The sequence below is a fragment of the Ambystoma mexicanum genome, chromosome 9 (assembly GCF_040938575.1).
Source record: "Ambystoma mexicanum isolate Mex_15411 chromosome 9, UKY_AmexF1_1, whole genome shotgun sequence".
Classification (NCBI taxonomy): domain Eukaryota; kingdom Metazoa; phylum Chordata; class Amphibia; order Caudata; family Ambystomatidae; genus Ambystoma; species Ambystoma mexicanum.
In genome coordinates this window covers 1,018,954,128-1,018,980,186 of record NC_090931.1, presented here as the reverse complement: position 1 = coordinate 1,018,980,186, position 26,059 = coordinate 1,018,954,128, and the positions used below count along the sequence as shown (strand labels likewise).

Below are 26,059 nucleotides of genomic sequence, written 5' to 3'. Positions count from 1 at the left end.
ACAGCGACCATAGTGGACCCTCAACATCCCAGCCAGCCATGCATAAGAAGAGAACCACACCGTGTGGCACCACAGCACAGACGCCAGCCGCAGCAATTCAGCTCCCGGACCCTGTGGCCCAGCAACCGGCCTCTGTAGTGCTGTCATCTGTCACTGTGGCCCAGCCACCTGCCCCCGTCATTCAGCCCTCTGACCCGCCAACACAGCCCCTGGCCACCCTACACCAGCCACCTTCATATCAGGGACCATCTACGGACAAAGATGCTATGCATAAAGTTGGGGACTGCACAGAGGGGTCACCGGACCACACGCCATACCATACGACAACCTTCAGCCCTTCTGACCTACACAACACACCTCCACCTCTGATGCCCAACATACGAGACATGGATGCACACATCCGCAGAGTAGAACAGAGGCATGATGAGATGGCCGACTTTGTGAGGCAGCAGCTACAGGAGTGATGTGGGAATGTGTAAAGGCCAGGAGCTGGCACTGTGCCCGTGCCCTGGTCTGCTCTACCTCGGCTCTGGTTGCGCTGGCACGGTGGTTCTGGGAGGGGAACAAGGGCATCTCAGCTGTAGCAGAGACCCTCACTCATTCCCTGCTGGCGGCCCTTGACTGCAGGGATGTCCATGGATCAGAACCCCCCTCCACCATCACCACACCAGCTAGCTCACACCAGGGCAGCCCAAGGCTCCAATCCGACCGGCTGTCTGAGTCTCCTGGACAAGGCAAGGCCCATGACAACAAAAAGCCAAGAAAGTGACTGTGACCCACAGCACTACTGACACTCTATGATTTGCAGGTGTGTTTGGGGAGGGAGTGTTTGCCGGGTGAGGGGGTTTTGGGGAGGGGTAGTGGGTCACAAGGTGTTCAATGCACATTGTTCAAAATAATACCTTCATATTGTTAGGCACTGTGAGGAACCTGAGGGCATCCTCCCATCTCCTCTCCCTGGATCTTCCTCTCAGGTGACCAGGGAAAGACCATCGCTCTTGTGTCCCGACCCAGGAGGTGGATATGCGAGGAAGGTTCACCTGGGTGCGGGACCTTGCAGAGGGTGAGGATCTCTTTAGGTGAGCAATTGTATCACCCTTTCCCTTGTCGAAATGAACCCTCCCCTCCCCTCCCCCTGCCTTTGTAGGTTATTGTCAGTATTTTCCTCTTTCACATAAGTAAACCGTCTCACAATCATATTCCTTTAAGACTGGGACGAGGAGGAGGCAACTGGGAGTTATGCACACTTCTACTATTACAAGGGCCAGGCATATCCCACTAATAGATTCAACTATGGTCAGGCAAACAACTTTCACCTTCAACCAATTAAAAGGCTACAGGTGCATAAAAGGAGAGACCGGCAGGAGAGCGGGAGAAACCGGACTGGTGAGACGGATGCAGCTACCTGACGTGGAGCAGTCTGCCGGGGGGACAGTGAAAAGGACGCTGTGTGTTGCAGAGGTGTGAGAGGGATGCCAAGGCCAGAACGGGCCACAAGAGGGTCGAGACATCTGAAGTCCCCTGTGCCCTTGTGTCCACAGCCGGAGCTGTGAGACACAGAAGGCTCCAGATTTCTGCAGACCACTGCAGCAAGGTACGCAGGCAGTGAGCGGTGAAGATGCCTGGAGGAGCGGCCGAACACCAGTGAGTGAAAGAAAGGGAACACTCATACCGGGGAATCCAGGGGCTCAAATTGGGCCGATGGAAATGCTGATCGAATGGAAACTTATAATAATTGGTTTTGAAGCCCGAATGGAAGAGTTTATAATATCGAACAAACTGTTCTTTTGAAATGCAACAATTATTATTGAATACCGAACTAAAGAAAGATATGAAAAGTATATGAAAATACTGCAGGAGTGAAAATAAAGGGATGTGCATTTATGAACGCAGTGAAAACAAGTAATAAGCATTGCTTGACAGTGTGAACGTATGAACAGAGTGAAAGTCAGTATTGAGCACTTATGAATCAGGTGGAAAGCAAGTGATGAGCACTAACGGACAATGTGAAAGCAAGGTGGTGGAAAGGAATAAACACCACAAAGTGAGTAGTGTAAAATTCACATTGTGGCATAGTCAAGAGACTGTCCAAGGAAAACCCAAATTGAATATGACGCAGGTTCAGAGAAAAAAACTGTGTTAGTGAGAAAGGCCAAAAAGAACATATAAGTCTAACAAAGTGCCAAGGGTTATCGGTTGCTTGACCTGTAATGGGTGGACTGTGTGGTCTGACAACTCCGCCTAGAACGAGTAACCCCTACTTGGAAAGAGCCAAGGAAAGTCAAGATAGCAAAGTTGTTTTGTCTAACAAGTGCTCAAATGATTGAAGAAAGGAACAGTTAACTGTTGAAAAGCCTAAATGGTTAAAAAGTTGATCTGGAATTATTATTGAAAGCTGAACGATTTGAATTGACTGTGGTTTTGAAGCTGGAAGAGCTGCCTTCTTGGGCAATGGAACCCAAGGACTTTGTGAATTGTGTTGAACCTGGGGAAGGCAACCCTGAGACCTTTTGTAACAGTGCTGAACTTGAGGAAGGGGAAGTTGAAAAGCAAGCCAGGAGCTGGAAGAAGCTCAGAACCTTTATGTTGGAACACTCTTTCTTTTGCTGATGTCATCCCTACACATTGTATACCTTTAGTTTGTGAGGGCAAGTATCGGTTTTGGACACAGACAGACGTTTGGGTTGATCTTAATTAAACAGACTATCCTTAGTTTCTTTAGGTAGGGAAATCCCACCTTAGCATATGGCAAGATCGGCCTTACTCCATCCTGACATTTAAGAAAAATAAACCCTTTTGTACAAAAGTGAATCTGTTGTCTGTTCCTTACTTCATGATGCCTTCACAGCACAACAATGCAATGCCTGGACATTCCTTATTGGCGTGGTCTGCTTTATTGGTGCTGCATGTCACATGCAGTGAGGCCCATGGGTTGTGTGCAGTGGATCGGTAGTCAATTGAAGTATTTTATACACGCCCATCGCTGACATTCATGTGTACATGTCATTGCATGGCTTGAGCTGCATCACATCTCCATCATCTTCCGCTTCTGCTGGTAGCATGTCCATATCTAGGGGCAAGGGTATGTTGTGCAACATCCCACAGGCCAGGACTATCTTCCCCACCTTCTCTGGCCTGTACATGAGTGACCCCCCACCCCCTGACCGGTGCAGGCATAAAAAAGTGCCTTCAATAGTCCAAAAGTCTGCTCAATACTTGTCCGGGTTCGCACGTGTGCACAATTGTAGGCCAATTGCTGCTGAGTCTGGGGTTCTCTCACAGGGGTTATCAACCAGAGCAGTAGCGGATAACCTGACTCACATGCAAGGGATGGGACACAAGGTGAGCCATTACATCCAAGTGGCTGGAAAGTGGTTTGATCAATGAATGGCTGTGTGTCTGACACATGCATCTTGGACTGTGAACTAGCGAGCCCTCATTTGCCCTGCTGCACTCTGCGACAGCCACTACTGGACATTTTGTGTGTGCAGGGTTTGGTAACCATTGGAACCCCATTCTTTACTTCTCTCAATCTGGTGACACGCATAAGCCCTTTGCCTCATACACATAGTAGGGGCTCTGCGCCACCATCAGCAAACATTTTCAGCCTTATCAAAGTTGCTCCGCACTCGACCATCCTATGAAATATTAGGCATGCAACACGCACCCGTCCTAGTGGCATGCATGCCTCCAAATCCCCACACCCTGAGGCTAGGAATGCCTGCTTGGGTGCCCGGAGCTCCCGAATACCGTGCGATCCTCTGCGCTTCACAAGCGCTGTCAATCATGTAATCCTATCCGATTCTAACAGTAGACGAGTTTTGCTTGTGATAAATAACTCCTGCTCCGTGACCTTTGTCGCACAAACCTATCTACAGCCTAGCAGCCAAAACAGCGAAGCCTCCTGCAGCACCTTCATCGAGCTGTTCTGCTATATCCGGCCCTGCAACCCCACTGTGACACTCACTAAAATATCACTTGAATTTCTCAATGCAGCAGTATCATTACTGTGCTGGCACTGGATGTCAACCCCTGAAAAGACAAATGCTCAGCTCCATGCTACCTCACTGTATGCCTCCAATAAAAGTCTCATTGCTGCCTCATACAGTTACTATGTTGACACTGTTTGTGATGCCATCTACCGACCCTATGTTAGCACACTTAACCATGTCACCTAATGTGTCCATATCAGGAACTATGCCAGAGAATACTGCACCCATGTTAGCAATTATGCCAGAGAATATTACGTCCATGTTAGCAATTGGGCAAGAGAATATTACGCCCATATTAGCAATTGTGCCATTGAATATTACGCCCATATTAGCAATTGTGCCAGAGAATATTGCGCCCATGTTAGCAACTGTTCCAACTGTGTCAGAGAATACTGTCTCCATGTTAGCAATTGTGCCTAAGAATATTGCGCCCATTTCAAGAATTGTGCCAGAGAATACTAGGCCCATGTTAGCAATTCTGCCAGAGAATATTACGTCCATAATAGCACTTGTGCCAGAGAATAATGCTCATTCGCTAGCCCCATCTAAACAATCTACTGACCAAGCATCACCCAGACCACTCAATGGAGCCTTAATCAATGCTAGGTCACTCCTAGCCCACGCCCATGACATCTCTGCTCTCATATCCAATAATGACCTTGACCTGTTAGCCCTCACAGAAACCTGGCTCCATGCAGCAGCAGGCCCTGCCCTCTCCCTAGCCATACCTGATAACTACTCTATCATAAGGAAGGACAGACAAGATGCTAAAGGGGCAGGGGTTTGCTATCAGAGCCAAAAATCATCACTCTCCAATAATGCTACCACAACACTTCATTTAATCTACAGATCTCCAGGCCCTATCCTAACATTCGTAAATGATATTTCTCAGCTCCTCTCGTCAGACACTAAACCCTCCTCCAAAGTCATGCTCCTTAGTGACATAAATCTTGGATGTAATGACCCACTACACTTTTTTTAAAACAATGTTTATTGATTTTGATTGATTTCAACAACAAACCAACAACCAAAAACAAAAACAGTGAACAACAATTATGCTTTCCAAGTCTCCTATACAGATTCAATGCTGTGTCCGCCGCTCCCCCTCATCTGAGGACACCTCTCCTCCCTCTGGGGAACTATCATCTTCTAGGCCAGTCTGGACAACTCCAGACAGCGTGGCTACTAAATGTCTCCAGGCCATCAATGTCTCTGCTTCCTCCTCACCCCCCTCAGTTAGCTGCTTCGCCCCACACCACCGTTTCAGCATCTGCCCATTTACAAAGGTTGTGCCACCAAGCTTCAACTTTTGGTCTATTACTTGCTTTCCTGCTCATGGGTATTCTGCGTTTAGCTAGCATGTAAACCAGGTCCTTAGGTTTACTCACAGGATTTAACTTGCGCGGTCTAGGAAACCCCCCAACCATACATGCCCACAGAGATTCCACATCCAGCCTTATCTCTCTCTCTGCCATGAGGTGAGTTATCTCCCCCCAGAATCTCCTTATTTCAGGACATGCCCAGAACATGTGTACCAATCTCGCGTTCTCCTCCCTACATTTAGGGCATGTTTGTGTTTGTGCATTCTTAAACCTTGCAATCTGCTGAGGGGTCATATACGCTCTGTGGGTAACATATAACTGAATTTGTTGCTACCTCGTGTTCCTAGACACTTTTTTGAGGTATCTCTGTACCCACACCCACAACCCATCGCTCATAGATTCCCTGGCTTCCTCTTCCCAATCTCGTCGCAGATGGGTCACCTCCTTTCCCACTTTTGACATCAGCAGTTCATATATTCGTGAGATCTCATGGCCTCCGTCTGACACGTCATGAAATGTTTCTATGTCTGTGTCAGGCTGGCCTTCCAGCACTGCTACTGACCAGGTGTCAATTATCTTCCGCAACAGTCTAGTGTAAGTGATATATTGTCCTCGGTGTAAACCGGTGTCATCCACCAGTGTGTTAAACTTCCCGTCTTGCCATACATCCCCCAACGTTGCTATGCCAATCGGTTCCCAGTGTTTCCGGACTGTCTTACGTAATTGCTCATCCACTCCATTCAGTGCCACTAGCGGCATTTGTGGGGAACATGGGAGTGGGTTCTGCATGACCCGACAGGCTCTTTTTCATATCTTCCGTCCTAAGTCTAACATTTTTGACCCTCCGTCTCCCTGTGCTTTTGGCACCCATATCCATTCTTTCAGGAAAAACGGAACACACTCAGCCCTCAACAATCTAGACTCTGATGTGGAGTCTTCTGATAACCACTTCACCACGTATTGTAATTGGCTGGCTAGATAGTAAATCTCGATGTTGGGCAATTTAATGCCCCCTCGATCAAATATGTTCTGCTATTTCCATAATGCTACTCTGTTCCTAGTGTTGTGCCATATGAACCCCTGCATATAGCCTGGATTTAACAAAGAATCGCTTTGGTATCCAATGTGGTATGTTTACAAAGTAGTGCAAAAGCCTAGGCAGCACCACCATCTTCAACAGTGCCACTCTTCCCATCATAGTAAGAGGGAGCTTTGCCCAGATCATCATGCTATTTTCAATCCCCAGGTATCTAAAAGTCCCTATCTCCCATTGTATTGGTAACACTGGCAGTTGCTCTTGTGGTATCCCTTTGTATCTGCCCAAGGGATATATACATGATTTCTTGGGGTTCACTGTTATGCCAGACAGCGTTGCATATCGCTTCATCACTTCAAGAATATATTGTAGTTTCTCTTCAGGATATTTCAAATACAATAACATATCATCTGCATACACTGATATAAGATGCTGCCCTCCCTTCGTGCTAATTCCCACCACCCCATATTGTTGCCTCAAATATATCCCTAAAGTTTCCATTGCCAAAATGAACAGCATCAGGGACCACGGGCATCCCAGCCTGGTACCCCTACCAAGTTGCCACCGATCTGAGATGGTCGCACCCGTTTTAACTCGGGCCAGTGCTTTACTATACAGCAACTGGACCCACTTCAAGTATTTGGGCCCGACATCATACTCCTTCAAAGCCGCCATCAACCAAGGCCATTTGACTGAGTCAAAGGCCTTCACTGTATCTAGTGAAATTATTGCAACCTCCTGCGGGTCCCTTTCCGTTTGTTCGATAACATGATGGAGCCTTCTGAGATTGTCGGATAAGTTTCTGTGTGGAACATACCCGGTCTGATCCGGATGTATGAGTTTATGGATAACCGTTCTCAGCCTATTCACCAGCACTGCCGTAAGTATCTTGCTACCTTGATTAAGCATGGATAGCGGTCTGTATGACCCGCAGTCCATGCATGATTTGTTAGGCTTAAGGAGCGGGATAATAATTGCTTCCCTCAGGGATTCCAGTAGCGCTCCCTTATCTAACGCTTTGTTGAGCATTGCCAATAGCGGGGGGAGCAACACTGCTTTATACGTTTTGTAGAACTCGCTAGGGAGGCCATCCACCCCAGGAGCTTTACTAGTAGGTAAGAGTATGATAACTGCTTCTAATTCCTCTAGCGTAATTGGGATCTCTAAGTTCTCCCTCTTCACTGCCTCAAGTTTGGGAAGGCCGAAGTCCTTCAATGTTTCCACCACATCAATCTCCTCTCCCTCTTAGATATCCGTATACAGTCGCTGGTAGTACTCTAGAACGCCTTTGTTCACTCCTTCCTGGGTCTCTCCTAATTGGCCATCCATCCCATGCACTGCTCTAATTGCTTGTCTGGGTGTCCCACTCCTGTACAACCAGGCTAGCAACCTGCCTGGCTTATCCCCCTCTGCGTGCTGCCTTTCAACATATGTTTTGTAATTTAGGTTGCATAATCTCTCCCAGTACCCTCTACAATCCTGTTGTAAATGGTGTATAGTCCCAGCCTCTTCCCCAGAGTGCCCGGCCTTGCTCACTATTATCTCCAATTTCTTTTCTGCCTCGTGTAATTCATGTGTTATTCCACCTTGTAAGCCTTTGGATTTAGATATCGCCGGCCCCCTCACTACCACCTTAAATGCCTCCCACAATGTGCTGGCTGATTCAACAATCCCAGTGTTATGTTCAAAATATTCCTCTATTTCTTTCTTAAGGTCTTCTCTGAACGCTGTCTTTCAAAGCTTCGGCCCGAAGTCTCCATGTCGGGATCCGCGCTCTGGGCGGTGAGTACTACCATGTAACGATCAACGGCGAGTGGTCTGAGAGGATTCTCGCTTTGTATTCCGACTGTGCTAGTTCCCCCCTTATCTCTGGTGTGGCAAATATATGATCTAGCCGCGTGTGTAGGTTTTGTGGGGCCGAGTAATGAGAATATTGGATATCATGTGGATGGTGCAACCTCCATATGTCCACTAATCGAAAATCGCCCAATATGGTCCGCAGGGCTTTAGCTACTGGGGTGGGCCTCTCCATCTTCTGATCTGATCTGTCAAGCTTGGGATCTATTGTGCAATTGAAGTCCCCTTGCCATATGACTGCCTCCCCGATATATGGGCTAATCCTACAATAGAGGGTCCTAAAATAGCTGGTAGTATCTTGGTTCGGGGCATTTCTATTGTTGATAATGCTCAATTCTCTATTTTCCACTAGTCCTCTTATTAGCACCATCCTTCCGTCTGGCTCTATGGTATACTGTAATAGTTTAAAGGGGACATGTGATGCTATCCATGTAATTACCCCTCTGGCATATGCCGAATATGTTGCTCCTATGGTGGTCCCTCTCCATTTCTTCTCCACCACCTCCAGTTTTTCTTTTGTCAGGTGAGTTTCCTGTAGTAAAGCAATGTCAACTCTCTGCATTCTCAGATACATCATGACCTTATTCCTCTTCAAACAGTGTAGGCTCGCTCCCCAACTATGCCTAACACCCCTGCAAACTTCCCAACTCCCTCCCCACCCACCACCCCATCCCTCCCCAACTGATGCCCAGCTCCATCCCTGGATCTCAGGCTACCCCGAATCTAGTCCTTTCTTGGCTTCCGCCAGTACTTGGAACACAGCAGGGGGATACCGATCTACCAGTATACCAACTAAACTATCTATTTATGGGGGAAGGGTTATAGTGTGTTTCCTGGAACACTTGTGTCCCCCTTCAAACACATTTTATCGCTCTATCATCCTCCTTCATCGTTACTCCTGACCCTTAACCCTGACTTTTGTCATGCGCTATGTTATACTCAAGTCCCAAAGTCAACCTCTCCCACTCCCCCTGCCCCTCGACCCCAGAGACGGCAGGTTCACTTATCCATGCTGCTCTCCGTCATGTCATCTGCTCCAGCCGGGCAGTTCTGTGCGTCCAGCCATGCCACCGCGTTCTCCGGAATCTCAAAAAACAGGGTTTTGCCCTTATGGAACACCTTCAGTTTCGCTGGGTACATCAACATATATTTGTGGCCAACTTCATGCAGCCTCTGCTTGACCGCCCCGTAGTGCAGTCTTTGGGCCTCATTACGACCCTGGCGCTAATGGGTTAACAGCGCCGTAAAAGGCTGCGGTGCCGTTAACCCATTAGCGCCTGATTTTGAGGTCCCTTTGTGGGACCCGACTTTAACGGCTGGTCTACACCAGCCGTTAAAGTAGGGATCCGCAAAGGGACCTTGGTGCTAAGTACGGTACCGCAAATTGCTCCCGTGAGCTTTTTGCCATACTATATAAGCTGGAATCCCCAGCCCCTTAACCGCCTAACTGCTCCTATGACACAGGATGGTGTTCCAACATTAAAAATGCCTTGCTTAGTAAAATCACTGGTCTCCAAAACAAAAAAGCACTGCTAGAGTCAAGTGAAGTTAGTTCTGCACTGAACACAGTTTAGGTCCAATAGTTTGAGTTCAACCCAGTCTCTGAATCAGAAACTATCAAACTCATCCATGGCTTAAAACCATCCAGATGTCAAGCCAATATCATCAAAGACTGCGTTTGCAAACTGGCACCCTTCATTACTGCCCTTATTAATGCCTCATTTGCCACCCGTTGTGCGCCTACCACCCAATCATAATGGTACAATTTCTGCTTAAACTTTTGGAAAGAGCGGCCTATCTACAAATCCAGAAACATCTAGAAAGGGACAAACCCTTAAGACTGCGCCAGTAAGGGTTCCGGCCAGGCCACGGGACGGAATCAGTTCTTATAGACTTGAAAATACAGACTGACGAACTCAAAGGTAAACTTGCCCTCCTCTTCTTACTTGACTTGTCAGCTGCATTTGATTTAGTAAATCAAAATGTGCTCTGCCAACATCTCTTGTCAGCAGGCCACTTCTCTCCAAATGCCATAACCTGGACTGCCTTTATTCTATCAAATAGAACTATGAGAGTGTTCTCACCCACGGCATCAGCCAAACCAGCCCTGGTTTCCTGCCGAGTCCCCCAAGGCAACTGTGTTTCCCCAATGCTATAAAATATATTCACAAAACCTCTCTTTGACCGCCTAGACTCATTGGGCATCTCCTACATAAATTAGGCTGATAATACACAAATCCTCATCCCCCTATCAGAATCCTATACACTAGAGAAAAAAAGCCTCAGTAGGATCTACCAAACCATCCAACCTTGGATGGCCATGCACTTGTTATGCCTGAATGACGACAAAACAGAGCTGCTCTTGGTCTGCCTTAAACCATTACTGAATAACCTTGATAAAGCTTACAACTCCATCATTGGCAGCAATACTATCTCAGTAAAAACACTGGGTGTATATTAGACGCCTCACTATCATTATCAAGACAAGTAAATGCTATTTATTCAGCAGCAGCTTATATCAGAAAACAAGTCATTGCTAACAGACCTTTCCTTTCTACTGAAAGTTGTGTCACTCTAGCAAGAGCATTGATCGTCTCAAGACTAGACTACTGTAATGCACTCTTCGATGGAACAGCCAACTACAAAAAGCTTCAAACCATTCAGAATAACACTGTCAGAACCGCCCTAAATCTCCCTAAGAGAGACCACATCACCACAGCCAGAAGAAACCTTCACTGGCTGCCAATGCGCAAGCACATTATATTCGAAAACCACAATCCCATACCCACCTCCTTTCGATACCTAGATTCAGGCTTCAAAGAGCAGGTGGGTGTAGCTTCCCAGTGATAGCTGCAAAATATTGGAACTCTCTACCACTCCTTTTAAGGGCCGATAATTCCTTCTGTTGGTCCTGCAAATGCCCCAAAACATGGCTGTTCTCACAAGGCTAACAAATGAGGGCTTGCATTTTTCCCACAGTTCATCCGTTCTAAGTAAACATCCTAAGATATGAGCATAGTGCTTAATGTTTGTATTCTGTTGCTGTAATTTGTCTGTATTACCCCCTTCCTCATTCTGTGCAAATGTCTCCCTGTTAACCCTATGTGCCCAGTGCCCTGACGCCTCCAGGCTTGGTGCGCTATACAAATCCTAAATAAATAAAAATAAACAAGGGATGGTCTGCTGGGGGCATGACTGGCCACTGACTGGCCATACTGTGAGTTACCCATATGCCTGCGCGTCGACAATGTCAGGGTTGGACGTTCACTTGCCCATGCCACTGCTGCGATTGAACACAGTGCACGGTCAATGCAGGTTCCATTGTGATTGATTCACATGCACATCGCATGTAGGCTCACATGCACAGAATGCATGGGAGGCCAATCCCCACTTTGGTCCCACTGTGGCCATTCATGGAATGGTGTGGATGACTTGCCCCTCTCCTTTCAGTTCCCACTGGGATCCCACCCCTGTGCTACCCACATTGCAGTGCTACCACAGTACACTGTGTCTGCACAAGTGTACACTGTGCAGTGCATGGAGTGCATTGCCATTCACTTTCACATTCACATCTGATGTGTGTGGGTAATGGTGAACAGCAGTGGTATTGGATGTGAATGTGGATCCCACGCAGTTGTGGTGTGCCCATGCATGCCCCTTGTCTCATCAGGGCATGTGTCACATGGGGTTAATTGGGACTGTGTAGAGTACGCTGGTATTTGTGATATGGCTGTGTTGCATTCTGATACCTGTAGTGGATTGCATGTGCTTGTCAATCTGTGCTCATAATGGGATGGCGTGTCCCAATGTTGTCACGTGTGGTTCATGGAAGTCATGGACACTGGAGGATAGCTCAGGTGCAACGCAGAAGGCAATGCGAGAGGCAACATGGGAGGCAATGGTCTCTGGAGGATAAATCAGGGACAACACGCTCGTCTTGGAAGCAAGGCGAAGCTGAGCAACACAGGTTCGATCCCTGAGTCCGCGTTTAGAAACCTCTGGGTATTAAGCGTGCATTGGTGACAGACAACCCCTCCACCCCCGGCCTGTAACCCATTCAGCAATGTATGTGTGTTAATGCTTTCACTCACCCAATAGCCAGATCCGCTGCCCCCCTTAGTGCGGCATGTATGCCGGCAGGATGCTGTTCCGCAAGACCATGGAGTCGTGGGTTGATACTGGAAAGCCGGCACAGCAGTGAGTGATGGTGAGATCGACATCACAGGTCACCCGGACATTCAGTGAGTGGTACAGCTTAAAGTTCCTGTACACCTCCTCTGTGGCTTAGGGGGCTACAAGCTCGATGTGTGTAGTGCACTGCTCCCAACACATTGGGTATGCCTGCAAGTGCATGAAGTGGCCCTTGGTGGCATTGACCTGTGCCTGGGTGATTGGGGGGGCAATGTGCTGGGACACATGGTGCAGAAGGGCACCCAGGGCCTGCACCAGCACTCTTGAAAAATGAAGCCTTCAATATGCCATGCAGCTCGCTGAATGAGTGCTGAAACCTGCCGGTGGCAAGGAAGAGCAGCACTGACACTAGCTTCAACAGGGTTGGTATGGCTGTCCGGATGCCTATGCTGTTCTCAATGTCATCCTGAATGAGCTCCACCACTTCCAGGATGGCTTCCCTGTTTAGACAGTACAGGGTATGGATCGGCCCATCAGTCAGGGCCCAGGGTGTTTTTTTGGGGTATTTCTGCACACCTCTGCTTTGCCACTTGCATGACATTGTTCCTCATCATCATCATCCTTCTCTACCTCCTCCTCCTCATCCTCCTCCACTGCCTGTCCTCCTATTGCCACTCATGCAGCTCCTGCTCAAACAGCTGCATGCAGCACCCCCAGGTTCATTGCTACTACTATGAGTGGCAGCATGGTTTTGTCGGTCAGTTTGTGCGGTGCGGGTGTGGTCCATTTCAACAGTTTTAGTGCCTATTGTGCGCACTTGGGTGCATTGGGTGCCCCTGGGCCCTGTTCTTCCCCACCGTGGTCCATTTTCTGCCTGTTTCCTGGTGCATGTGTTTCCGGCATGGATTTGCTGGTAGTACTGGCAATTTTGTGCCGGTGTTTCTGGAAAAACCACTGTCGTAATGCTGCCTTATTTCCATTGTGCTGGTATTTCCGGCACACCTTATGGTAGGTCCCAATATTTCCGTTTGCCTGTATGAGGCAATCTTTTGAGGTGGTTTGTCAGGTTTCAACATTACTGTTATAATTGCTTCCCTGAAGGATGATGGGAGTGTTCCTAGTTCTTACGATTCCTCCCATACCTGCAGCAGTCGTTGCACCAGGGTCTGTCTAAATTGTTTATAAAGTTCTATCCCCAATCCATCTGATCCAGGCGCTTTGCCAGACACCAGCAACATTATTGCATTACTTATCTCCTCCACAGTCACGGGTTGGTCTAGGGCCAAGTGCGCCACTTAAGGCAGCTGCGGGAGATCTATTTTCTTAAAGTATTGATCCAGGTTGGCATCAGCGCACGTATCAGTGTTAGCATACAATGCTGTATAGAATTGTAGGAATTCAGTGTTTATGTCATCCTCAGAGGTTAATACCTCCTGTGATTGTCCCACAATTCCAGTTATAGGTTGTGACTTTCTTTCCGCCCTAGCTGCTCTGGCTAAAGACCTCCTTGGTCTGTCTGCTTTCCCAAATTTCTGAGCAACCATTTGTAGAGGAGCAGGTGGACGCATTCTCCCTAGTCGCCAGCCGCCTCACTCCCACCTTATTGGAATGACAAACGCGGAGCGACAATTGGGAACCCATGCACAAGTGTATGCGACATGTCCATACCATGTTGACTATATGAAAGACGATATGCACTCAGGCAGCCATTCGGAAGACTCCCTCATGTTGAAAGAGTGGAGGAAAGCTACCAAGAAGGATGTCCCTTGGCCAGTTGCCGGAATGCAGCCATGAATAAAATGGTGTGCAACATGGATGTACATTAAACAAAGTCAAGTCTAATAACAGCAAAAGAATGTCCGGACGAAGATATATGAACCTATGTTGAAACAATATGAAATTACTTAAGAATGACGATCTAATTGGAATACTAAGAGAAACATGTACTTCATGATGCAGTATTTACGAATACAAAGTAGAATAAAAGGCTCACTGGTCAATAACTGAAAATACGCTAAATCGCACGGTAGAAAGAATACATAGAAGCTTGCTTATGAGAGGCATCTATTCAACGTTTACAACTATCATCAGAACAAGATGGACGATGGCTCATGTCAATCAGCCCAACTATCTCAGAATACGAGCTGAGAGTTTTAACATGGAAAGATGATGAAGAAGCTGTTTTCCTTGCAAAATAGTGGTGTACATTGGCTTTGAACCAAGGATGCTATTTCGAGAGATGAAGGAAAAGCACGAAGGGAGTCAATGAGCAGACCATGGGCAAGGACATATTTCCCAAAGATTAGGAGGAAAAAGAACATTTACTGATGCCAAATATTGGATAATTAAAAAGGCACAAAGTCAATATGGGATACAGTGAGCAAGTCTCTAAAGGCCAAGAGGAGACACGCACCCATCAAAGATTGAATCAAATGATGTTAAAAGCAACGTCAATATGGACAATTTTACGGTCTTGTAACACGCAACGAAGAGCTCACAAACAAGGGCAATTCATTAGACCTGGAGCTAAGATAGCGGTTTACCTACACTTCATCAAAAGTGTCGAGACAGTGCAGACTGGTAAGGTCAGTTTTCAAACAAAAGACACTGGCATAAGGCCTTCTGATGAGAGAGGATGGCCTAGTTGGGAAACAAAGGGAAAGCTGATGTATCTCCAAGAACATGTGTTTCGTTTCTATGTGTGCTGCTAAGCCGAATGTCCAAGGTTAGATTTGGGTTGCCAACCAATTAGAATAGCCTGCCATGCACTTTTACATACAATGTTGCATTGTATTAGTCCGCTGGCACATTTTGTGCTCTGACAAGTACCCTACACCATGTGATTAGAAGTAGCTCAAGGTGTGTCTTACAGACAAGAGAACACCAATGAGGCACTAGCATGCATAGATTCTATAAGTACATATGATCCCTTATGACTCTACTCTTTGACCTTTACAACTTATCCAGAACAGGACTGCAAGACTTGTCCTCGTCCTCAAGCCCAGGGATCGTATCTCCCCAGCGCCGAAATCTCTTCACTATCTCCCTGTGGCTGTAAGGATCAACTTCAAGACCCTCTGCATCATCCAACAAGGCTTTCTGATACCTGAGTCCGCTCTACCTCCAACTTTCTCTTCCAAAACCTCTTACTCCTCGAGCTCTCCGCTCATCCAGCTCCAACTCTCTGAGGGTCAGACGCTTCTCCAAGCAGAGAGTTGGGGGCAGATATATCTCCTCGGCTGGGGCCTCCCTCTGGAACATCCTCCCTGCTTCTCTCAAACTTGAGCAGAACCACCTCCGGTTCCGGAAGCAACTCAATACCTTCCTTTTTGTTCCGCTTTCTCTCTTCCTCTTCCCTGCTGATGCATCTGACTGCTCTGCGCACTGGTCACCTGGTCACCATCGGAACTCGGGGCCCAGGCTCCTGCATGTCCAGTTGCCCTCACATTGCCTGCGAGGTCCGCAGCACTTAAGGGTCTATATCTGCAACCCTACTGCCCCTTCTTTTTGCACTTATGAGCCACCTGCTGGCTGCACTTGTGAGTTAACTACTCTTCCCATTTTCCCTCCCGCCTGGCACTTCTCCCCTTCCCTCATCCCTGCACATGCGCGATCTGAATGACACAAGGCCTAGTAAGATTGTTATTTTGCCCACCCTCTGTTTCCCCCTCCTTGTCTTGTCACGCCTAGAAATACTTGTATACAGGCGCATTATGAATGCCATATCATATCATAATCCCACACCTCTATAGCTTTCGAAATTTGCCACATAGGGTGACATCATAGATGATGCATCTAACATAAAATAGTGTGATCTTGCATGAGTCGAATTGATTAGTGTTTATTCGCCCTGCTTTACTTCTTGAGATTAAAGCAGTATTTTACCATCCCCTTTGAGACTGTCAGGTTATTGGCTCCAACGTATTTTACTGGTAATTCCATCTAGCACAACAGATGCTTCAAAATGCTAGAGCACATGTTGGTTTTGTAATATAGAGCACCCGCCTATCTAGTTTATGATATTTCAACATACATCCCTTAATTACCCCCAACAATTCTCTATGGTACATCAATCCATGTTCATGTTCTAGTCTTCTCAATTGTTCTTCCCCCTCCCGCAGCTCGGTTCTTATCCCTTTGAGCAGCCCAAGAAACACTAACAATAGCTCACCTCGTAACCATACATTAAAAGCCTCCCACACCCTTGAATGCAGAGGCACTGACCCTGCGTTGTTTGCGAAAATAAACATCAATTTATCCTGGAGGGATAATAACAGCCCAGAATCTAACAACATGGAAGGAGCCATCCTTCACAGACGTCTGGGTCTGGGACACCCGTCGAACACAATGGACATCTCCTCCGGGGAATGGTTAGACAAGGTGTGTGGATGGATTTTACATGCTCGCGCCCTCAGCATCCAGTCAGAGGAGAGCAACCAGTAATCTATCCTGGACATTGTATCATGGACCGATGAATAATAGGCATACTCCCTAACGTTAGGGCACCTGCTCCTCCAAAACATCGGTCAGCAATAAGAGAGACATTATCTGCCCGATCATTTGTGTGAAGTTAGTAAGACCGCATGGGGAAGTGGTCGATAGGTCCAGTATAATTTCCAGGATAGTATTGAAATCACGCCCCCCATATGTTCGCGCTATCCGTTGACACATTCAAATATCACAGATCTGTCTGTAAAAATCAGGATCATCTAAGTTATGAGTTCTAATAAAGAGCAAAGGATCAGGGTGTACCAGTTGTGATTCCTGATACAAGGCAGCATCCATGAAGGACCAGTTGTTCATTTGTATAAAGAGCCAAGGCCCAGGGTGCACCAGTTGTGAATCTTATAAGACAGAATCCAAGAGGGACAAGTTGTGAATTCTGATAAAGAGCCAGGGTACAGGGGGACCAGCTGTGCATCCTCATACAATGCAAGGCCCAAGAAGGACCAGTTGTGAGTTCTGACAAATAGTCAAAGGCTAAGGTGGGACAGTGTTGTCCAAACCTTAAGAGACATGTTCTATAATAGGGTATTTTAGGCAGGAGACAAGGACTCTGGCTTTGTTTTAGGTTAGTCCTAAGTTTCATATGTTGGAATACAGAGTTATGGTTTGGAATTGTGTTTTATTTTGTTTTCCACTGTTATGTATTTTTCAATTCAATGACCTAGGATGTTAATTCTGTTGTTTATTGTAACATGTTGAAAATGAGAAATAAAGAGATTAAAAAAAAAAAGAAAAAAAAAAAAGAAAAGGGTTTTGAACTTGATAATTAAAAAAAAGAACACATTGGTGGCAAATGCCTTGAAGAAACTTTGAGTTGATACATCCAAGTCCATGTTAATGTGTATGATCTATCCTAATCCTTCTAGACGTTTATCCAATACTTCCATGGGGAAAGAATCTGTGAATTGAATACCAAAGTGTTATGCCACATTCTTTGCTGTGACTTGTACCATTGCCTCGTGTTTCTCTCTTGCAGTGACAGAAGAGGGAATATAGTGTCGGTTCAGGGACCTGATACACCATCCAACAAACCCCACTCCCAAACATTGTTTCAACAGAGACCCAAGTAAACCTGTCCCAATACCACCTTAGAGAAGGCATGAGAAATAAAGGGGGGAGGGAGGAGAATGATCCACAGGCCTGAAGATTCTTCTTCTCTTCCCTGACGTGGATATCCCTATCCGTGGGTCTCCTTGGATGAGCGGTTTTCAGATCTGCAGTACCTATGGCTATCTCATATCAAGCAGAGCGGGAGACCTGATATAAACAGATCTACACCTAGATATATCCTCTAATTGGTCTGCCTACGTTATTCCTCCAACCAGAGGCAAGCTTGCAGTCTCTACTATGTTACAACAGCTCTCGTACCATACCACCCATGGAGCAACTTGGCCAAATTTCTACATTTTTGTCCCAAACCCTCAGAGGATTCAAAAGGGAGTAGTGGCACAGCCCGATATGACCAAACTGCTTTTCTACCCACTGCTGGAAAATTTGCAGACGAAAAGAACAGACCTTTAGGAATGAGATCCACCTATGCGGAAGACTGTTAACAAGAAGGAAGACTGCAAACCAGCCAGCCAGACCAGGGTGAAAAGCTAGAATCCATGCAACAGTGGTGGGACAGTAATGCCCCTGAGATGGAGGCTTACGAACCGGCCACTGGATCTATAGGACAATTGTTGCTGAAGGTCAGCCAGAAGATGGTCCCACAACCCTCTGAAGACCATCCTTCAGAGCATCCCTGAGCAGTCAACCAAACCCATTTCAATGCCTGAAGACACACCGCTTGGACCAGCAGGGGGAGGAAAAGTGAAAATCTGCTCGGCCACATGAACTGATGCAGGGAACAGAAGGAGACCATAGCACTAGGATCTAGACACAAGTTCATCAATCAACCTTAAATGGGAACTTACAGGCATCATCTTTTTGTTTGAATCATTTATTAGCCTTTAAGTACGGCAACCTCACATTTCCATATTCCCCACATATTACCTACATTCTAGCTGTCTTCCTTGTTCATCTCTTATCTCTACTGTCCGTCATCATCACTATATTCCTCAGATCTATTGTGGCTCCCAAAACCTTGTTTTCAATGCTACCTTCTCCCATCGAGTTACCCTTCCTTAATAAAACAAATGTAACACCCTTTTTTTCTTGTTCAACACAGCAATTCTGCTTCACTATCAGACAGTCCAGCAAAGGGCACCACATAACCACGATGTTCAACATTTACCTCTGTGATATATGCCACTGAATGGCACCCCACTGCCTGAATGTTAACTCATCCAAAAGTAGGTTATTCTACCTCCCTGCTTCCAATGCTTGCCTCATTCTCTCCTCTTCACTATCCTTTCTTCGGATATCCTCACTTCATCCTTGTAACCAGGAGGCACTTTTTGACAGCAAGCCAAAACTATTCAAATTCACTACTTCCGTGGTAACAGCAGTCAGGTTTAACCTCTGGAAACATCTGTACAATTCTCTCGCCCACACCTCACTTTTTACTCCACCAAGATGCTCATCTTCATGGACTACTGATCCATCCTTAAATGTTCTCATGGTACTCCCTATTTGCTCATTTACTAAGTCTGAAAAGGTACTGAACTTTTCTGTTCACACCCTTGTCGATGTCTCTCAATCCTGACCCACCTCTGCACACTGCCTCATGTGAGATGACTGCCTATGGGCAATCAATTCATTCCTTGTTCTTGGCTTTATATTAGCCCAATGGGTAAAACTCAACCTGTCCAACTCTATTTCCCTCTTTCTTAACCCTGTACCCTAAGATCACAAGCTCTCCGTAGCCTCTCTGTTCCGTGACCTCACTGCACATCCTCATGCGTTTGCTGCTTACCTGCATTCCTCCCCTCCACTGGTGATCCCTCCCTCCTGACATCAAGTCCATTCCAAACTTTATCAAGGTTCAAGAATGCCCTGAAAGATACGTCCTATGCTAGGAAGGAACACCTGAATAGTTTACCAACATCATCCTTCTTCCCTGATCCCCCTACAGAGCCCCCCACCGGTACAGGTATGCGAATACTGAGCATTCTGTTAATGCTAATCTCTGTATTTGCCCAATGTTATCCTCTTTATGTATGTATTGTCCAGTCTAAATGTCCAACCCCCTCTATATATCAACCAATAACCATATCCGCTAACGCAGCCTTATACTTAATTGGAAGGCAGTACATTTTCATGTTCAGAGCTTCTGCTTCCTCTGATAACAAATAAAAAACCTCATTGCTCAGGTGAATATGATGGGCTGAAAGGTATTGTGCATAGGGGGATGAAAGCAATGTGAACGTCCTCTTAGTTGCTGTACTAGTTTGTGTGTTTAAAAGCGTTCTAGTAGGGGGTGCAGATATGTGATAAGAAAAAGCAGTGGGCTTGGAATATATCACCATGCATGTGGGTATTCCTGGATAATATGTATCAATGGACAACAGAGAGGAACTAGTGGCCTATTTTTACTTTCAGGCAATATGTCACCTGACACAATGTTTGTCCTCAGGTAATTAAATGTATCATTGATGCATTCGACTATGAGCTATAGTCTAATAACTTGTCCACAAAACAAAGCCCCAGGAAGAAAATGGCTCCCTACTTCGGTCCATGCTCTTTTGTTAAATGTGAATTATCTGATGACGTTTAGTTTAGTTTATTGTTTGCTTGTTAGGCGCTAATACAGCAAATACATTCTGTTTCAAAGCGCCTGTCTATGCTTCCTTATTCCCAGCCAGTATTAAGCAAAGTAAAGGACTTGTGAATACCTTGCCGCAGATTTCCGAGTCACTGTTTTCATTTGCAGATAGACATTCTTGTACTTATTTCAAGCCTGTGTTTATTTTTCAAAGCATTAGAAATACATGCATGTGGGTTAGATTCAAGCTTACCAGAGGTCTGGGAATTGGCTTTTGTGGCTTTTTTGACCCTAACTTTTTCATTGCGTTGTAGTATTTCTTTTGCTCTTCAGTCATAAAGATGTCTTGACCTCCGAAGTAAAGAAATAGACCAGAATTGGTTACAATCATTTCCATGTGTGTGTCCAAAAATGTACATTCATTTTTCAAAAACAAACATACAAAGTAGCTTTTACATTTCTGAGAGCAAAATGGTTGTAAAAGTCAGGGAATGCTGTGCTATTGTCGGGCGTTTATTGCAGAGAAGGGGCTCAACATAAGACCCAAGAGGGACATGCGAGATACAATAAAATCTATTGTATTATTAGCAGCAAAAGTAAAAGACTAAACATAGGCTACACCTCCTCAAATCTCACAAGGGCTAAATAAACTATACGTGCCAGGAATATTCACAGTGCTCGGTGACACTCTCACCCAGAGTCGTTATCCTAGAACACATGTTTATAAAAGGCGATACCAGTTCACATTTTGGAGGGCTTCTCTATTGTTGTGATATAGATGTCCTTACCAATCCTAGAGTCTGGTCCTCCAAACCTTCAGTGTACTGGGAAAGACCCATGTGGCTCTCAGAGCCTTAGTTCCAGATGCCCAAGTCAAGAACCAGATGCACCTTTATTCTGTGGGGTTTTGCTCAGGTGTCCAACTGGAAAAGTGTATTTGGAAGTGGTCGGCCATGGGCCATGTGTGTACAGTTACTGCTCAGAGTCTTTTCCCTCTGTGTTTGTATAGTGTGATTTATCAGGCAATACGCATAATAGCCCCCCTGCAAGGGCAATCTCTTGTAGCACTATTTTTGGTTCTTGAGGTAGCCCGTCACATGCGCAGTTCTCCTTCCATGTATTTTGAAAGCAGGCTTAACCTTGGGGACACCTATTGGCCACAAGGTAGCCAAGGAAGAGTCTGGCTCAGCAGTCAATGGCGGCAGACTACTGGGAAAGTGTTCTGTAGTCTTTTCCCTTTTGATTTTCTTTCTCTTCCTCCACTCACTATTGGTGTTTTCCATCTTCCTAAACCTGATCGCTCCCTTCTCTAGTGCCTCACTTTCCATCCTTGAACCTTTTTCCTTCCAGTTCTCACACTCCAACCTCCTCCTGATCCCTCTCTTCCCCCGCAACTCCATTTACCTCCTCGAACCAACTCTCACTCCATGAGTGGTCTTCTCTGGATCCAGACTAATGTCTGGTTGCTATCCTTTTATGTACTCATTCCCATGGTTAATTGAACTTGTTAAGTGATTGATGCTGTTCATTTGAAGGGATCAATTACTTGAGCTTTGGGATTTGCCAGTCTTAATCAGCACTGCTCACAGACGTGGTCTGACTGCAGGATCGTTAATGAAAACTGATTGTCCCGTGGTGCTGTGGCTGTGTGCATAAAAGCCTGTGCCGCCTTCTTCGAAACAGCAGCCTATCATGGCATCCATCTGATTCTGAAATGGTTCCATTGCTGCAATACCTTGATTCTTGGATTGCATGTTGCTCAAGGCTGTAGCCGTAGTTTCTGTGCTTTTAGATTTGAGAGCAAGGGTTCACAGTGGGTTTAAAAAGTGACTATTCCTGGGGCTTGATTACTGAATGTGTACACTCTATAAAAACAGCACATTGTGAGGTTTTCTCTGCAGGCAGCACATACCGTTATTAAAAACTGAACATGAGTCTGCGCTGCATTTGCGGACGAACATTCTTGAGATGGGCGTCCTTCAATTGTCTGGGAAGGGGGTTACCCCAAGTAAATAAGGGAAAACAATTGAGTGTGCCTATGCTTTGTATTAACTAAACACATTCACCGGCAATTTGGCACTGAGGGTGCGCTCTGCATGGGGGCTATCCTGGGTGGAGCACACACAGAGTGCACCCTCAAGATGCTGTTTCGCAAGGGAAATCTCGGAACCAGGTACTCCGTAGGACCCCCATGGAAAAAGAGATGTGCAGACATAGCCTGCAACCCCTGCGAGGGACAAGGGGACTTGGCCTCATTCTAGATGGGGCTTGGTGCAAAAGCGCTAAACATTGATATGCTCCAGAAGCATGGTGAAATAGAATGGGGATGGCTTTTGTATTTAGAAATGGGCTACAAATCACCTGCATGTGCCTGGTGCAGCATATGTGCTGAACCAGGTACAGCCTGGTGCCTAATTAAGCTGGCCCCAGGTGTTTATTTTCACAAATTCTCTAATGTTGACTAATACTTGCTGCACAATTGGTACAGCAATAACAACCAAACATGTAGCAGCCTCTCCAGAAAAGGATCTGTCAGGTTGGAGGAGCTGCATCATTTGGGACCTTTCAAGGAATATTGGTCCCGCCTCTCAAGGCCTTTCAGACCCCCTGAAATCAGGTGTTTTTTGGCCAGTGTTAAGATGGATCACCATAATCAACCCTGAGGGGTAGACTTTCGGAGGCCCCCTAGTATGGTGAACAGGCAGATACTTAGATTTTAGCCAAACCCAATCAAGATAAGGTAGCAAAGCGGCAAGGCTCACATAGTCCACCAATAATCCCATTTAGGCAAGTGAGTATAAAACTATACAATAATTTATGAGGCCTTTAAAATACATTCAAAGCAAGTAAAACTTCCAGTCATATAATGTCACATACCTTCTATAAAACAGATATATACATTCATCATTAGGAGAAGAAAGCATATACTACAATAACCAGTGAAACACACGTTAAGTACTTATATGCATGAAATGTAGCAAAGCCACTTACGAATTTCCACAGAATAGTTCCCTTAACACTTAATGAGTCCAACCCTTAGATTGTTTGGGGCCGTGTGCCCTAAAGTCATCAGTTACAAAGTTTATACTTCATGAGTAGGTTTATTAAGAAATTGACAATGCCAGTGGTTATGATTAAAAAAGAGTTACAAGTTAGGCAATGTCCAGGTAAATAAACTCACTCATTACCAGTCACTAGGACAGACCTGGGAAGGCATCCTTCACCAGGCCCCCACGAACCAGTAAGAAAAAATGATTTTGGGACCGGTCTTTACACTCATGTAACCCTATGGAGAATGGAGGGCAGGGGACAGAAACAGGTATGTTAACTTACCCCCTGACTCCGATTTCACCAGGGACCACTGTTGAGGTTCCGGATTCTGTTGGGGACACATTCTTCTGTGCATGGTCCTGTTGAGTGAGGCCCAGGGGTCACAGGTGCAGTGGTAACTTTCAGACACAGGATTTAATTTCAATCGAACATGGTTCCAACCACCTTCTAGTAAAACACCCAAATGAAGAAAAGATGAAGTCTTCCGTGATGAAGATGAGTTGCAACGGGAGTCATCACAGTCAGGTGGCAACAGGCAATCTTCAAGGGACAAACTAAGAAGCCGGCCCAGCACAGTTTCTGTTGTTTCAAGAAGGCTGAAAACAGGAGAATGCAGCCCAGGAAAGAGCTGGCCAATACATCAGTTGGTCCAGAGGTACTTCTGAATCCTCAGAAGGGATTGCTCCTCGGGTCGAGACATTTTGTTGCAGCTGGTGTAGTGGCCGAAGTACTGACAAAGGGCTTCTTCAGATAAGGCAGAGGAGCAGGGCTTCACCAGGACTTCACTGGAGTTGGAACTAGTCAGCTGCAGGGGTCACCCTTGGGTCGTCAACTGGTTGCTCTTCATCATAGAGGGCATGGCTCCAACGTGGATCTGGTAAATGGCTGCAGGAGCCCTCCTTTTATCCAAGATTTGGAATGGGAGCTTTCCCAAGCCCACCACTGGTAAGAATCTGTGCTATGCCATCTGGCAGTGGTATCCAATCATGGATTCTTTTACCAGGATGTATACTATCACCAGACAGTCCCAGCCTAAACATGCAGCCTCACACACAAACCGCCCCTTAGCCTGCGAAATCAGCAGCTTTTCCCGGGAAAGAGCTTCCCATATATGGTGTTTCCTGACCTGAGAAGGCAAGAAGAAGGGCAAAAAACAATACGGCCAAAGGACAAGTAAAAACCTCGTGGCACATGCATCTTGGCGTGTGAGCCACCTTTAGTAGCCATTTGTTTTAAATACAAAAGTGCACAGTAAAACATTACAAATAAACGGTAGAAAATCAACTTCTGTCACCACCTCATCCTTTTACATAGTAAAAGTAACCAAAAAGCCATTACAGAAAAAGTATCCTAACTGCATTTTACTTTAAGGTGTGCAATTGTAAGAATAAAAGTAGTTCACAAAGAGAGACGAACAAGTTACTTCTTACCTTGTACCGTTCTTTCGATGGGATGTTCCTCCGGCGTATTCCTTATCTTTGATAATTCGTCTCCATGCTTGCTGGCCTTGGAAATTTTTTCCCTGTAGAGGGCGCTGTGCGTCGACGTCCGCCGAGGCGATGTCCCTCGACGGCCACCGTATCGACGCCAACGTCACCTTACCCATAAATAGCCACGCGCGGCGTCCGTTGCTCAGTTCCGTTTTGTAGTATAAGAAAAGTCATGCCTGAATTGGTTATTGACCTTGAAGGAGCGTAAGTTGCAACCACAAGGGAAGTATTACGGCAGGGATGGTTGGGAGCGGCGATAAGGAATACGTCGGAGGAACATCCCATCGAAAGAACGTTACAAGGTAAGAAGTAACTTGCTCTTCGAAGGGATTGTGTCCTCCGACGTATTCCTTATCTTTGAAAGACTCCCATAGCAGTGGCATGTAATTGGAGGTGGGAGTAAGAATGTCATGTATCCCTTTAGGGATGAACCGAATGTAATACGGCTCTGCCAAATCTGGTCTCTTGACTAGTGGAGGAATCCAGGTTGTAAAATGTTGTGAATATATTTGCGGACGACCATGTGGCAGCCGCACATATGTCTCGGACCGATACCCCTCTTTGGAAGGCCGAAGAGGCTGCGATACCCCTGGTTGAATGAGCCCTAAGATTTTGGGGTGGCTCTTTCCCTGCCAGTTTGTAACATTCCAGAATGGCCAAAATAATCCACCTGGAAATGGTTTGTTTTGTTATGGGTAATCCCAACTTGTGACCCGAGTATCCTACAAACAGTTGGTCTGCTTGCCTGATCCTAGCCTTCTGCTGATGTAAAACCTTAGAGCTCGCCTTTGGTCCAGCCTATGTAGCCTTTCTTCCTCTTTCCCCAGATGGGGAGGAGGGTAGAACGAAGGTAAGGTAATTTTCTGAGTAATATGAAATTCAGAAACCACCTTTGGGAGGAAATTAGGCTTCACCTGTAGGACAACTTTGTCCTTGTGGAAAATTGTATGTGGGGGTTTACAGGAGAGAGCTTGTAGCTTGCTCACTCTCCTAGCAGATGTTAGTGCTACCAATAGGACAGTTTTAAG

The 26,059-nt window shown here is 46.1% G+C and overlaps 1 protein-coding gene across 7 annotated transcripts in view; it reads right to left on the bottom strand.

Annotated features, from left to right (window-relative positions):
• Window positions 1–26,059, bottom strand: part of LOC138488896 (sodium channel protein type 2 subunit alpha-like) — a 1,049,646-nt gene that overhangs the window by 72,941 nt on the left and 950,646 nt on the right. For all 7 annotated transcript variants that reach the window (XM_069616277.1, XM_069616276.1, XM_069616279.1 and 4 more), the window contains one exon: window positions 20,744–20,848. In XM_069616277.1, the coding sequence (XP_069472378.1) occupies window positions 20,744–20,848 (105 nt within the window). The remainder of the gene's footprint in view (window positions 1–20,743; window positions 20,849–26,059) is intronic.